Source organism: Eupeodes corollae, chromosome 1 (genome assembly GCF_945859685.1).
Source record: "Eupeodes corollae chromosome 1, idEupCoro1.1, whole genome shotgun sequence".
Taxonomy (NCBI): domain Eukaryota; kingdom Metazoa; phylum Arthropoda; class Insecta; order Diptera; family Syrphidae; genus Eupeodes; species Eupeodes corollae.
Window position 1 is genome coordinate 260,597,695 of NC_079147.1, and position 16,066 is coordinate 260,613,760.

The following is a 16,066-nucleotide window of genomic DNA, read 5'->3' on the forward strand; positions in this document are numbered from 1 at the left end:
ATAATTATAAATACCATGTCCAAGGTGCAACTCCGTGGATGACAGCGAAGGATGTAAGGACATGAACAATTGAACATAGCAAACTTTTTATAAAACACTGTTTAATCTATTTTTGTTCATCATTGTTATTATTTTGGTATAGTAATAAATCATTCAGTTTAATTTATGTGTTTAGTTAATTTGCTAACTCACCATAATATAGACGTTAAATTTTATATGAATTTTTGTTTACATGTTTGTTTATTCGTAATAAACCGTTAACTTCTTTATTTTAAAAATGCCACAACTTTTTAACTAAGGTTTTAAAAATTCCATTTTTAGTTGAAAATAAAAAACAAATATAAGCACCGTTATAATAACACCAAACACAAATACTAACATTTTGTTTTTAAATGAATGTAAACACTTCAGAAAAGCAAAGACGATACTCCTTTGGTGATTATGTGTATGTCCTTTGCTTGCTGTTTTATGAATGAAAAGAAAGGAAAATAAATATTTTTGTAGGAAGGTTCGGTAGTGTCTAGGATAAATCACGAAGTTAGTGGTTTTCATTTTTTAAGGATGGGCAAAATGACAAACCACCATTACAAAAACAATTAGTGGGCAGAATTTTGTGCTAGTCCAATGGTTCATGCTTTCTCAAATTTATATTCATACATACCTGAAGACATTTGTACAAAAAATTAAATTTTCTTTCAGTTGATTTCGTAAGAACATGGGTGCAGTGAAATAAAGCCAAGTGATATATGTAAGGCCACATTTCAAGAATTGGCCTTATTTCACTTTTGTAAAGTGCAATAAGGCCAATTTTCAGCATTTGTTCTTATGAAATTTATTCAAGGTGAAATAAAGCCGAATTTGTTTTGTTTGACTTGAAACGATATGGTTTGCAAAACATGGAAAAGGAACTTTCAACCTTGAATTTACTCCAAATTGTATAGTGTGCTCAAGAAAAGGGGTTACATAACTCATTGCTTATACTCACTGTAAAAGTATGATAGTCTTTATTTTAAAAATAAATAGGCCTTATATCACTTCCTCAAAGTGTAATATGACCGGCTACTGAGAAGTGTTTTAGTTGATAGACATTTTGATAGAGGCACGAAGAAGAGCATAATACGCTTTCATATTATACGGTTATAGGCCCCTTTCACACGAGACGGTTTCGTCCGTACGGTTAAAATCCGTACGAACTTTGTTTTCACAGCACAGGTCTAGCTTTGACAAGAGAAATAAGAAATTATGTGTCAATATCATCAGTCAAATTGACGCACAAAAATACTTAATTATAATATCATATGATCATTAATCTATATATATAAAAATCAATTCCACTTTTCGTTGTAATCTTATAACTTAACAATGCCTTAACCGATTTGGCTAATTTTGGTCTTCAATTATTTGTGGAAGTCCAGAGAAGGTTTGTACGTAAAGAAAATTAAAAAAAAAAATCTTGAAAAGGTGTAAAATCAACATTTTCCTATACTCCCATATACAAACAATTTGTACTAATACCTAAAGAAATCCCGATTTGTTGATAACCTTGGAAATGTACAACGAAGCTGTAATAATATGACGTGTGTAACGATTGTAAATAAATCATTAGCGCAATTGGGTATGACCGCACTAAATCGTGAGTTACGTGATTTTTTTGATCGTGAATTGCAACGTCAGCAGGACTTCAATTCTAATAATTTAGGTTTTTGTGTACAAAATATAACCAAATTGAATTTTGAACAAGAACATGTGTATGACACAGTCATGCAAGCCGTTTCCAATAATACATCTGGATTATATTTCTTGGATGCACCTCGTGTTACAGGCAAAACTTTCGTTGTATCATTGATTTTTACGACTATTCGATCGGAACAGAAAATTGCATTGGCACTCGCATCTTCAAGAATTGCTGCTACATTATTAGAAGGTGGTCAGACCGCACACTTTGTATTAAAATTGCCATTGAATGTACGGGTGATTAAAATTTCAAATTGCAATATTTCGAGAAATTCTGCAATGGCAAAAGTTCTGCGATTAACGTCAATTATTTTATGGGATATGTGCACAATGGCGAACAAAAAATCAATAGAAGCATTTAATCGAACAATGTTCTGATATTGCTGTCAAAAGACTTTCGTCAAACATTCCCTGTCATTCCTCGATTAACTCTTACTGATGAAATAAACGACTGTTTGAAGTCATCAGTTCTTTGGAGATATGTATGAAAATTGACACTGAACATTAATATGCGTATTCGCCTACATAATGATGCAACTGCTATGAGTTATCAAAAAAATTGTTAGAAATTGGTCATGGCACCAATCGACAGTACCAACGGAATGATCACTTTACCGAACAATTTTTGTACAATTTCGTAATCGAATGTGTTTTTCCGAATATTCTTCAGAATTACAGAAATCATAATTAGTTGAGAGAACGCACCATTTTAGCACCGAAAAACTTTCATATCAATGCCATTTCAAATTCAAGCGAAACTGCCCGGTGTAGTCATTACATATAAATCAATTGACAGTTATGAATCAAGATGGGGCAATGAATTATCTAATTGAATTTTTAAATTCATTGGAACCGGCTGGTATACCACCGCATTGCTTGAATCTGAGAATGTATTCTTTGATTATATTATTGAGAAACATTAATCCACCAAAATTGTAATGGCACCAGATTGGCACTGAAAAAGTTATTGCCAAATTTGATTGAAGCTATAATCTTAACTGGTAGGTTTGATACCTTCTATCCCTATTATTCCAACTGAAATGCCATTTGAATTCAAGAGATTACAATATCCTGTGCGTTTATCATTTGAGATGTTCACAAATAAGGCCCAAGGGAAAACACTTCACGTTTGTGGTGTCAATTTGGAGGAATCATGTTTTTCACATGGCCAACTTTATGTTGCCTGTTCCAGAGTCCGTACCCCCAACAGTTTATTTATTCATGCTCAAAATGAAAAAAAACTAAAAATATTGTTTATCCAACTGTTTTAGAGTAACCCATATAGACCCACCATAGTAAGAGTACCCAATTATTTTTTAGTTTTTACTCTTTGCTGATAAATATAATATAAACAATATATCATTTGGGTCATTTGGACTTTTAAATAGCAAGCAATTTAAAATATTTTTTTTATTTGAATAAATGAACTTAATTATCATTTTTTTTGTAACTATGCCTTATACGTAGCGAAGCACGTACCAAGCCGCTAGTAAAATATAATATTAAAATGCTTTAGTACAAGTGACCACAAAAACGGACGGCAGACGAATAAAAATCGTCTTTTTTGAATGCGTTCGCGTACGCCACTGATAAGACAGCGACGGCACGGTTGCCGTATATTTCAGTCGTTGAGAAGGCTGTTTTAAATCGTTTGTACGGAAAAAACCCGTCTCCGTTTAGTGTGAAAGCTTTAGTTAATTTTATTAGTGTACTATTATGGGTCACGCATAAAAAATTTACGGATTTTAACCGTACGGACGAAATCGTCTCGTGTGAAAGAGGCCTTACTGCAAAATGACAGCGCCGTTCCGTGCAGCAACCGTCTACTGCCACTACGGTGCGATAAGCTTAGTGGAGTACGTGACAAAATGCATGTTTTCACATCATACGATTTCATTCGTGCTGCAGAGTTCGATCAGCCACTTCAAGACACGATTACTTATACTTACATACTGCATATATCGTGTTTTACTGTACGGTTAAAACCGTATAATGTGTAATTAGCCATTGATCCGGTTTATGCCATCCGGTTTTTTGCCGTGAGGTTAAAACCGTGTAGTGTGAAACTAGCCCTACATGCCATATGTTTTTTAATAAAAATTAGTAATATGTATGTACATCTGGCGAAAACTGTGTCGATTGTTGTTCCAGGGTTATAGTAGGCTCTTCTCTTTCGGGTGTTATTCATTTTTAGTTCTAAGAAACTTAACTACGAGCTCACAAACGAACTATGCTGAAGAAAAGGGACAAAAAACGTACACTTCCACTGCTCACCTTTGTTTCTATTAACACAAGAAACGTAACCGAATCTTTTTCTATAATCACTTACATATATTTTTGTGTCTCAATACAAATACAATTTTCTATTCGCAATAGCCAGCTTACTCCCTAAATCAAGTGTGTTGACGCTTCACATCACTTAAAACTTAAGAACTATCTTTTTTTTTGTCGCGACAAACTTTTCACCGCCGGCACCGGTGCCGTCTAAAGAACAGCACAACCGATACCGCTTCGATCAACTAACCGAATAACCAACTACCTACGTGATGAATAATATATTGAATGAAGTTTATTTCACCTTCTTCAAAACAAAAACTACAGACCACCACGGACCAAACTAGACTATAAGACCTTTTTACCGAAAAAAAATCGGAAACCCAGGGACTCGATGGGACCAAACCAGACGAGACAAGTCGAGACCAGTCTAGATCAGAGATCTGAAAAGACCAGGCAAGTTATCGACATCCATGGTATAGAATTCATTTTAAAGATTTTGCACTTTAAAAAAGGCTAAAAGTTCTATCAAAACACAAAAGGTAAGATACCACAGAAAATATGAAGTTTGAACAGCTAAACTTTAAGTAGAGTAAGTGCGGCAAATGTGGCCTACGTGGGTAATATGGCCTATAACGGGGTTTCCCAAACCGGAAGCCAGAGCGAAAAAAAAATGTTGCATTACTAACACGTTCTAACCGGTTTAGCCTCAGTCTTTCGTGGTTAATGTGGCGCGACGGTTTTGAAATATATACGGGGTACATTGTTTTTTTTACTTTGTTTGTAATTTTTTGGTAAGTTTTCTTAAGTGTTTTAACATTAAATTTTAAGTTAAATTGGTAACTTCTTTTTTAAATTAAATTGTGTTTAATATTTGTTTAACATGTGTGATATCATGATTTAAAAAAAAGTTTGTAAAGTTTGTGGAAAATTAAATTTAGTTAAAAAATCACAGTGTGGTTAATATGGCCTACCCCATGTGTTGGTAATATGGCCAGTAGACCATATTTGACACGTTTTATCGATTGCATTTAATTTTGTTTTATTTTTTTATTTTGAAGGTTAAAATGTCTAAACAAAGTCCAAAACCACGGAAGACTTGGCGGAAGGAAGACATGATGGAAGCCATATCGGCAATAAAAAAGAAAACAATGGGTTATTTGAAGGCGTCCAAAACTTATAATGTTCCGAGAACCACACTGAGACGATTGGCGGCAAAAAAAGAAATACAGTTAGAAGAAGTGGTCAGTGCCAAACTAGGAAGAAAGCCTATTTTTCCACCTGAATTGGAAGAGTCCCTAGTGGATTACTGCTTGGAAATGGAAAAAAAACTTTTTGGCCTAACAAGCAATGACATAAGGTCGTTAGCTTTCCAGCTTGCCATTAAGAACAGGATTCCAAATCCATTTTCTATTGCCAAAGAAGTTGCAGGCAGGGACTGGCTTCGTTTGTTCCTTCGACGCCATCCATCATTGTCGTTCCGTCAGCCGACTGGAACATCCTTAGCGAGAGCTTCCGGATTTTCGAAGGAAAACGTGGCCATTTTTTTCGACAACCTGGAATTGCTTATGAACAAGTACCATTTCGCTCCAAATAATATATATAACGTGGATGAAACGGGCATTTCTGTTGTACCATCAAAAATGCCAAAAGTACTTGCGTTGAAGGGTCGAAAACAAGTTGGAGCATTAACTTCAGCTGAAAGAGGTTCTTTAATAACTTCAATATTGTGCATGAGTGCAGGAGGTTCATTTGTTCCTCCTATGTTTATCTTTCCAAAGAAAAGAAATAATCCCCAGTTAATGAAAGGTGCGCCACCAGGCTCCATATATGCAAATCATCCATCCGGATGGGTGCAAACTAGCTTATTTACTAGATGGTTCAAACACTTTTTGGAATCTGTCAAACCATCCTCATCATCACCGGTGCTGCTTATAATGGATGGGCATGCAAGTCATACCAGGAACATAGAGATTGTGGACCTTGCAAGAACAAATCATGTGCACATTCTATCGATTCCTCCGCATTCAAGCCATAAAATACAGCCGCTTGACAAGACCTTTATGGGACCCTTAAAAAAGTACTTGACTGAGGAAATTCGACGATGGGTTATAAATAACACAAAAGCCTTAACACAATTCGACATAGTTGAGCTATTCCTTAAGAGTCAAACTGGAGAGATCGCATTTAATGGTTTTTTGTCGACAGGAATATGCCCATTTAATAGAAATGTCTTTCAAGACCAAGATTTTTTGGCATCTGAAGAAATTGATATAACAGAATCTCAACCTAATGTAAACAATCCTGCGCCTAACAAACCATGTCATATTGAGGGTGAGATTCAGATGGAGCCATCAACTTCAGCTGGAATAAGATCTATCTCAGAAATAATGAGCCTTATCGGGAATCTCCCGGGGAATTTTATTTCCCACGGAAAGTTTCATTCCCAAGAAACATTTCGAGTTATCGTGAATTTCCCTCGGAATAAATTTTTCCCAGGGAAATAACTACCAACATCGAAAAAACAATTTTTTTTCGGAACTCAATTTCGAATTGTGTGCAGTGTTATCATAGGATCTTAATTAAAAAAATTTAATTGTTAGTTGAAATTCCCTAAAATTCCCTGTACAATAAAACAATATCCCAAACAAATTTCCCCTATTATGAATTTATAAAATCTTTTAAAACATCAACTTTGTTTCTTTATTCATTAAGAATATTTGGAATCATCATTTTACGTTTCTTTATTCAGCAGAATATTCCGGATAAATCATTTTGCTGTTTTTCTTTATTCGTTCCGGAGTATTTTAAATGCATTCTTTTTTTTTCATGTGAAGAAAGAAATATATGGTACTTTTGTTTCCTCAAAATTGGCATAAAATAGCATAAAATTGTCCTCTTTGACTCTTAAAGAATTTGAAGAAGAAAAAGTCCCTCCATCTGAAAACACTGTTTTGACAGTAACATTTCTTGTTGTTTTGAAAATGTTTTTTGTTTTGGTTAGATCGAATTTTAAATCTTTAAAATGCATAGCATAGGATTTGTATTACTGGCGGTGGAGGAGGAAGAAACAAAAAAAAAGTGAAATCAGGTCTATAAGACGCGAATTAAGGGATAATTCCAACCCCTTGGAGCTACCACAAGAACTATGAGTAAAATTTTGCAATATGCCAAATTATCTTTTTAATTATTCTTGTTTCAGATTTATCAAGAATTATCGAATAAATAAAAATGTATTCAAATAATTGCTAGATACCCTCTCCGATTCTTTCCCCATAGCAAAAAAATCATTCACTGTGCCGAAAATCGTCAGGCTAAGTGCGTTTCTTCGTTTTTTTGCATTTTTTGTATTGAAAAAAGAAAAACATTTTTAGAGCCACAAGCATTATAATTTTGTACATTTTTCCAATCGGATACGGATTTGATTGGTGGACCAAGACTATTGAGCTCAGTCTCCGTTTTCTTCCAAAACTTTGCCAAATCTTCTTTTTCTCTGTAGGTGGTAAATCCAGTCGCTATATCCGTATTCTTTTCCATAATACTAACCAGAAGTTCTAATTGGTTTTGATTTGTTGAGTTCGTCCTATAATAAAATTTAAAAATTCTTTTTATTTATCAAAAAAGTTTCAAATGCACTTACATTGCTCCGTCTCGCCTTAATTTCTCCGCCAAAATAAATGCGGAAAAATTCCAGAGAAATCACATCAAATTTCCCATGCAAAAATTGTTCACGATAGCAATAAATTCCGAGGGGAATTTCGAACATCATTCACGATACGAATTTTTCGAACGTGGGAAATATTTCCCGGGAAATCTCGTTCACGATAGGGCCCAATGAAATCCAGACCAAAACCTACAGATGAACCGGAATCGCAAGCCTCAGGAAATATTTCTTCAAAACCATCAACTACCTTTTATACTCCACATGAAATTTCCCCTATTCCTGTCCGATTTAAAAAAACTTCGAATCGTGGTCGAAAACGAGGAAAATCGGAGATAATTACTTCGTCACCTTACAAATTGTCTCTGGAAGAATCAATTCAGTTAAAGGATGGAAAGGAAAAGAAACTAAAGAAGAAGGTAGTAATATTATTACGACCTTAATGTTATAATTTTAATGGATCTTGAACTTTAATTTCAGAAGGTTTTTAAGAATCTGAGTTTGAGAGGCAAAGAAATCATACAGATCAAAACGAAACGAGTTCGAAAAAAGTCTTCTTCATCAGAAAGCAATGAAAGTAACTTTATTCCAGACGGTGGTTCCGATCCAAATCCCGATAGAAGTAACCAGGAAGATGCTAAATGCCTATATTGCTTGAGCTTATTCTCGGAAGATAAGGGAGGCGAAACTTGGGTACAATGTGTTGTGTGTACAATGTGGGCACATGAAGATTGTTCAGGAAATGAAAAAATGAAATTTATATGCGAATTTTGCTGTTAAAGTTACTCAAAAAATATTGCTTTAAATATGGCCCACCCTGGGCCATATTAAACACCATGTGGGCCATATTGGCCACAATTTTTTTTGTATTTGATTTATGAAGTTCCTTTAAGTTTTTGTTTTTAACATTTTGTTATGTTTTTTTTTTTAGTTTAAGTTTTTTAAAACCGGACTAAAATTGTTTTGTTAGACCTTTAAAAAAAAAAAAAATGAATTCGACATAAATGTATGGTTTTATTTAAAAAAATGTTAAGGGTGGGCCATATTTGCCGAACTTACTCTAACAATAAACCTGTACTTCAATATATAATTTTTCTGTCTGCAGATTGTTATTAGTTATTTATCAAACAAAATATTTTGTTTAAGATGGATGTGTTTACCCGGTGATACCGTTCTGAACCTTAATTTTCTAATAATAAATAATTTTTACATTTACAAAAAGAATTCAAATGCAGGCTAAAAAAATTGCCATGGACTTTTTTCTATAGAATTAACTTACACTGTGTACCTTCAAAAATGTGTTCTTTTTTCCAAAAAAATTACTTCATCCTTTTTCAGCCACTTAAAATTTTTAGGGATGTTAGGGACGTACACGTCAGTGCACTGACATACTTCACTGAGGTCCCAAAACTGGCTATCACACTACGCGCAACCACACTGACGACTTTTTGACGTAATTTTTACGTCACAGCCTGTTAGTTGTCAGTGAATTCACTGGCAGTGTGATGCTAGCTTAAATATGAAAGACTTAAACATGTAATTATTCTCACAATATAGAAACAATGCCTTCCTTTGTATATATATTTGAATAGTACTATCATGAAGAAGGAACGCTCGACCTGACATCTTTTTACGACTTCCTAAACAATTCGTTCCACATGTTTTGCTTGTGGAATATATTGGGGTGGGGGCAAAAATGATTGAGAATTCCAATATAAAATAATAAATTTCCAGATTATTAAAAAAACAGAAGATAGATATTTTGTATAATTTGTTATTTCAATTGTTTGATTGGTTGATTGGCAATGAAATCATTAAAAAAAACACATGAAAAAAATAGAAGAAAAATTAGAATATAAACTTTTTGTGGTTGCCAATTAGAAAAATTAAAGTTTTCCCTATTTTGTTCGAATCATTCTCAAATGAGCCAAATATTTTTATACCATGATAATAATAGTGCGAACATTTTTAACTTAACATAGGAAGTTATTGTATTGAGTCGAAATAAAGGATTTTTAGTGAGATGTCTGTGCTTGTTCAAGAACCAGTAGAGATATGGACTTAAAATAAATTTTGTTATGCAGATAATAATTCAGAAAGATGCAGAATGGGCTCTAAAGAAAATTGTGTGGGTGTTTTTTTTTTGACATTAGCAATTTGAGAAAAAAATGTAAATATTTTTAAATAAATTGCTAAATATCTCACGAATGATACCAACCAAATATATTTTTTGGAATAATTCCAATTAACGTTTTTTTATAAATCAAAAAAACTGAAAAACAAAATATTTTTTACCTCGAAAATTTTACGAACAAAAAATGATTTCATCTCCAAAATAATTTTATGTATAGAAAAATAACGTTTTTGACATCTGGTAAAATTATGAGAAAAATTGATTAACAGTTTTTGTACAAACTATAAAAAAAAAACAATATTAAAACTTGGAAAAAATGTACTTTTAACTCAATTACCTTTTCAAAAATTAAAAACATTGGCTTCAAACTAATTTTATCTCACAGAAAATATTATTTGCGACATTTACCTAATTTTTATTAAAATCCAACAGTTAAGTAATTGATCGGAATGGAAAGTTATCAGTGTGGGTTGCATCCCAGCCGGTATATAGAAAATATATTGATCTTCAAATAACAGCTTTAATGGTCACTTATTTCAAAACTCTTTGTAATTGATTTGATGTTAGCACCATAGAAATAAATCAATAGTAATTGAGGTGAAAATTAAAATTGACAAAGATTTAGTTAGAAATAAAAAATGAATTTAATTTTGATTTGAAATTTGATGTGTACTTCTTCAATGTTAGGGTTTTTTGATCTTTATTCCTTAGTTAAATTCCTTAAAATTAGAATGTCATTTTTCTACCGTGAATACTTAAATAATTAATTACACCTGATAAACCAAAACCATTTGCCGTTTTTCCTAAGAGCGCAAGAAGCAAGAAGACGATAGTGTAGTAATCTTTAGCCATTTCTCCTTTTTTGAAACAACCGAAATGAGGGTGAGGAGAATAGTAGGTTCTTAAACTAATTTTGTTACCTTTTTGGTTTAATTAATTTAACTAAATTATTCTCTAGAAACATCCTTACATTTTTATCTAGGCAACAACCTGCCAACCTAAACACATGCTATCGTACTTATTCATGTACCTATTTTTAACTCCAAAAGGACAAATATAGGAAAATATGTTTTAAAATATGTAAACATGCATAAATTCTCATTTTTTTCCAATTTTAACACAGTTGTTTCGCACTGCAAAATATTAAAAAAAAAAGTCTGAAGCTACTATTAGAAGGTCAACGTAAACGGTCAACGCGTTGACTCTTTGACGTAAAATAGACGTCATTTGTAGATTCTACAATAATTAAAACCACACAATAATCATGTAATATGCTTACACTGTACCAATTGTAACATTCTTTCACATCCTAATATGAAAAAAAAAGATGCTGGGATGCAACCAACACTGATAACTTCCCATCCCGTCTGTCGATTTGTCTTGCTTATAAGTTTGTCTATATGTACTCGTATCAATTTTTACCAAATTTGCGTACTGTTTTTTGTAGATTTTTTTTTATAAAAAAACGGACTGTTGGATTTTTATATAAAAATTACTGAATATCGAAAACAATTTTTATGTGAAATAAAATAAGTTTGAAGCCAATATTTTTAATTTTTGAAAAGCTATTTGAGTCGAAAGTAAATTTTTACCACGTTTAGTATTGTTTTTTTTACAGTTGTTTTTTTTTTTAAATGTCAATTCGATTTTTCTCAAAATTTTATCAGATGTTTAAAACATTACTCTTCGTTGCACAAAATTGTTTTGAACATGAAATCATATTTTAGTCGTAAAATTTTGGAGGTGACAATTTTTTTTTCAGTTTTTTTGATTTATAAAAAAAAAACATTTAATTGTTTTTTTTTTTTTAATATATTTCTTTGAAATCACGTTACAATATACCTAGTATATAAAATCTAATTCAATCTCTAGCGTTTTTGGTTCTTAAGATATTTAGAGTTAACCAAAATTTTCACCTTTTTCAAACTGCTATGGTAAAAGAACAACCCACGCAATTTTCTTGACTCCCTTTTGCATCTTTCTGCCTTATTATCAGTATAACAAAATTTATTTGAAGTCGATATCTCTTCTGGTTCTTGAGCTATGGACGACGAAAAAACGCCGCGAACAAATGGACGTACAAGCAAATATCTTTCTTAAAATCTTTTATTTCGACTCCAGGGACCTTGAAACCTGGAGAAATGTCAACATTTTCAATTTGACAAATCAGACCCATTACAATAACTTCCTATGGGAAGTTAATAAAAATAACGTTGGCTTAAATAAATATTATTTTGTCTAATCGTTTGATAGTCAATATCTTAAGCATTGACGCTGTTAACGTTGACGGTGCGTGCGTTGACCCTTTAAGTTGATTGTTTAATTCTAGCTTGAGTCATGACTTAACACCAATTACGAAACGACTTTAGTCCTTACAATTCAGTTTAATACACACCAACCTCCTTAATACTTACTTTTCTACATACCTACATAACCCACCCACTACAATAAAAAAAAAAAAAAAACAAATTTAAAAAATACCTACATCTAATGAATTATCTATGGAAAAATTCAAAATATGGCAACGTAGCATTGTATCAAAACTTAATTTTGAAAACGTTGGTTTTTAAATTTTCAGATTTCACAAAAATAGAAAATCTAAAATCAAATGAATGCAATTTTCTGCTAACAAATCTAAAACACATACAACTGAATGCATATCTTCTATACATTGATAAGTATGAATAAAACAAATCTCAGGTAACGTTGGCAACGACTGATTTTTGTTTACATTTGAGTAATTTATTTTATTTATTTATTTCAATATTTTTATACTTCCAGTCGCTCTTAGATTCCACACTTAATTTTTGTACAGGCAGCGCCCATGGTCCGCCTTCCGTACCAAAATTTTGTTATCCATGATAGTACTATTCAAATTAATATACAAAGTGCCTTAACTGAATTGAAATTAATCAAACAAAATATTTGCGTCTGGCACTACTGCTTTGAGTTCCATTGCTTCACAATCCACAATAACGTGAGTAGGTAAACGTCAAAACCATATGTTCCACATGTCCAAACTTTAAAATAAAATTAAAATTGTTTACTTTAAAGCGCGGGAAATACCAATTAATATTTTAAAATTAAACAAAAAATAGAATCTATTGAGTATTGATATTATAATTAATTTATAAATTATAACATGGAAACAATTTGCCGTAAACGTTTGCGTTCGGATGAATATCCATATCAACTTCAAAGTAAAATGTTTATAAATCAACAAAAAATAGACCGACTCAACGACGAGAAAATGAAAAGAATTCATAGTAAGTTTTTTTGTAATATAAATATTATTTATAACAATTAAAAACGCATTGTGTTACTTCTATTCCAAAGGTAAGACTATATCAATGCTCTTCAGAGGCGCACAAAACTTAGAAAACGCGGAGGCCACTAAACCTCTGGGGATTGCAGAGATATCACAATTAGTAACTTTAAGCGGAAGCGGCAACTTGGTCTTTGCATCCAAGGAAAAGGTACATCTTATTTACAAATAGTAATTTTACAATAATGGTTCTTATAGATAAATGATCTTTATATCTTTCAGCCTGAAGGATTCCCCAAAGAGAAACTAAGATCAAAATGCTGTGCCAAAGAGGCTTTCATTACCGGCGATTGTTTCAATTGCAATTTGGGACTCTGTGAGTTCTGTGCTTTCTCTTGCATCGGTTGTGGGCAATTCTTATGTGGCAGTTGTATTATGCTATTGTAAGTTATGCTAAACAAAAAAAAAATAGAATTTCCTTTAAGAAAACAAATTTCTTTTAACAGTGAGTGCGGTACCAACGAACAACCTATTTGTGAAAGATGTAAGATGTTCAATTGAAAGCCGGCCACTTTTTTGGCTAAAATTATTGCAATTTTATTTATATACATCTATGAGGTTATTCCTAAAATGTTTTTCAAAAAAAGTACCTTCTGTTTAAGTTTAAATGAAATTAGTTTTATTGTACAAATGATTTAAAAAAAAAAGAATGTAACTATCTATGTATGTCTTAGGTCTGCATAATCGGATTGTTATTAAAAATAAATTTATTTACGTTATTCATGTAGTATGGTTAAAATTAATTCCTAGGAGTTCGATAAGGCAAACTTTTCTCAACAAATTTTTAATCAAAAGTGAAATTTCAAATTCCTCACTTTATATTTAAAACATTTTTGCAAAAATCAACTAAAAAGTGAGAAGCCAAATACAATTTTCAAACGTGATCATCAGAAACTTAAGATGTTTGTGAGTTGATATCGCATTTCTTTTTTAAGTAGATTTAAAAATTAAAAATACACGTTTTTAAGAGGGCTCATTTAAAAGTATACTTACATCCCAGAAACTCCACCTAATATGGAGGGCAGGACGGGTGTCACAAATTTACAAAATTCAGTTTCATCTTAAGCCTAGTACGCTGCTGAAGCCTAGTACGCTGCTGATGCGAAACGAAATTTCCCATACAAAAATGACATGACGAAATCATAAACGAAAAATTTCGCTGTGCTTTTCGTTTTTCAGTACGCTGCTGAACAACGAAATGTGTCATTTTAGTGGATAGCTGTACTAGATTTTTTAGTACAATTCTCCACTCTTTTCGTTCTCAATTTAATTGCCCGGTATATTAATTGCTTGCGAAATTTTGACGTTTAATTTATTTATTGGAAAAAATTGTTTACAAATCAAAATTGAAAATTGTTTACTCGTGACTTTCGGTGTTTTTGTTTTTTGTTTTCCACAGCTGACAGAACTCTACACAAATATTTTTCCGTTGTGGTTTTCGTTTTTATTTCGCTCTACACTTGGAGACCACCGAAAAATTTCGTTTCGCATCAGCAGCGTACTAGGCTTGATGCGAAACGAAATTTCCCATACAAAAATGACATGACGAAATCATAAACGAAAAATTTCGCTGTGCTTTTCGTTTTTCAGTACGCTGCTGAACAACGAAATGTGTCATTTTAGTGGATAGCTGTACTAGATTTTTTAGTACAATTCTCCACTCTTTTCGTTCTCAATTTAATTGCCCGGTATATTAATTGCTTGCGAAATTTTGACGTTTAATTTATTTATTGGAAAAAATTGTTTACAAATCAAAATTGAAAATTGTTTACTCGTGACTTTCGGTGTTTTTGTTTTTTGTTTTCCACAGCTGACAGAACTCTACACAAATATTTTTCCGTTGTGGTTTTCGTTTTAATTTCGCTCTACACTTGGAGACCACCGAAAAATTTCGTTTCGCATCAGCAGCGTACTAGGCTTAAATTAGGTATTTTTTGGAAGTGTCAAAATGACACTCTCCACTATTGTTTCTGATGTGAATTGTGTAGTTTGTTTTCCAATATCTCGGAGATTTCTGTATGCTCAGAAATATTAACAAAATAACTCATACAAGTTTCTTACTTTTGATGTCAGAAAGCTGTGAACAGACTTTGTATGATCGATTTTTCAAGAATTCTCTATCACAGAGAGATCTTGGAAATATGAACTGGTCAAATTTCCTTTTTTTAAACTACAATTTGCGAAATCATCACATTGTTGAAGTGTCAAATAATTACGAATTGTAACAATCCGCAAATCAACTCGGGAGCTTAGTTGAAAGTGGGCAGCTTCGGGCAACATAAGGGACTTCATTGGCAGTCAACTTTATTCTTTGAATTGAGGCAACTAGTAAGTTTTTCAAGTGTCATGAATTTCAAATTCAGTACTTTACTTCACAATTCATAGTAAAAAAGCAACCAACAACTAAGAAAAAACTCTACAAAACACTCCTCAGGCAAGCTTCAAGACCATTACCATTTTTGTTGTTGTATTGTAAGGAAATATTACTTATTTCTTTTCCAAAATGACAACGAACCCTTTTACAGAAAGCATTTAATGGAGTGGTGCGAAAAATAAAAAATAGTAGAGGAATAAAGTTCAACTTTCAGTTAATTGAAAAAAACATGATCGATTGTCATTCTGACATAAGTTGACTTGACTTAATAGTTAGTTAGATTTTTCTTGACTAACTTTCCACGAGGTTGTCTGAATTGGAAGGCAATTTTTTGGCAGGTGGCCAATCAGGTGCCAGAAACTTGCCTTACTTTCAAGTCCTTTATGTCCCCTTAACCTGCCCAGTGTTAAGATGTCAAAGTGAATGATTTGTTAACAAATAAATATTTTTTTTCTCGATTTGTAGATAATAATAAATAAATTAGGTGGTGTAACAGTCCGTAACTTGGGCCTGGTGTCTCAAAACTCTCAACCATTCTTGTATGGGAGTTATTCGATTAATTTG

At 32.4% G+C, this 16,066-nt stretch overlaps 2 protein-coding genes across 2 annotated transcripts; both read left to right on the forward strand.

The window, feature by feature from the left end:
* Positions 1–7,842: 7,842 nt before the first annotated feature.
* Positions 7,843–8,608, forward strand: LOC129950162 (uncharacterized). Its single transcript, XM_056062010.1, has 2 exons — positions 7,843–8,088; positions 8,150–8,608. The coding sequence occupies exons 1-2, from the start codon at positions 7,843–7,845 to the stop codon at positions 8,447–8,449; spliced, it is 546 nt and encodes a 181-aa protein (XP_055917985.1). The 3' UTR covers positions 8,450–8,608.
* Positions 8,609–12,841: 4,233 nt separating this feature from the next.
* LOC129940443 (apoptosis regulatory protein Siva-like) lies at positions 12,842–13,847 on the forward strand. The gene is made up of 4 exons (XM_056048788.1): positions 12,842–13,069; positions 13,140–13,279; positions 13,351–13,511; positions 13,575–13,847. The coding sequence occupies exons 1-4, from the start codon at positions 12,946–12,948 to the stop codon at positions 13,627–13,629; spliced, it is 480 nt and encodes a 159-aa protein (XP_055904763.1). The 5' UTR covers positions 12,842–12,945; the 3' UTR covers positions 13,630–13,847.
* The last annotated feature ends 2,219 nt before the right edge of the window (positions 13,848–16,066 follow it).

Bases quoted from the DNA above. Each gene is read 5' to 3' on its own strand.
- LOC129950162 (XM_056062010.1), top strand. From the start codon at position 7,843: ATGAAATCCAGACCAAAACCTACAGATGAACCGGAATCGCAAGCCTCA. The intron at 8,089-8,149 runs GTAGTAATATTA...CTTTAATTTCAG, and splicing joins AAAAGAAACTAAAGAAGAAG to AAGGTTTTTAAGAATCTGAG.
- LOC129940443 (XM_056048788.1), top strand. From the start codon at position 12,946: ATGGAAACAATTTGCCGTAAACGTTTGCGTTCGGATGAATATCCATAT. The intron at 13,070-13,139 runs GTAAGTTTTTTT...TCTATTCCAAAG, and splicing joins GAAAATGAAAAGAATTCATA to GTAAGACTATATCAATGCTC. The intron at 13,512-13,574 runs GTAAGTTATGCT...TTCTTTTAACAG, and splicing joins GGCAGTTGTATTATGCTATT to TGAGTGCGGTACCAACGAAC.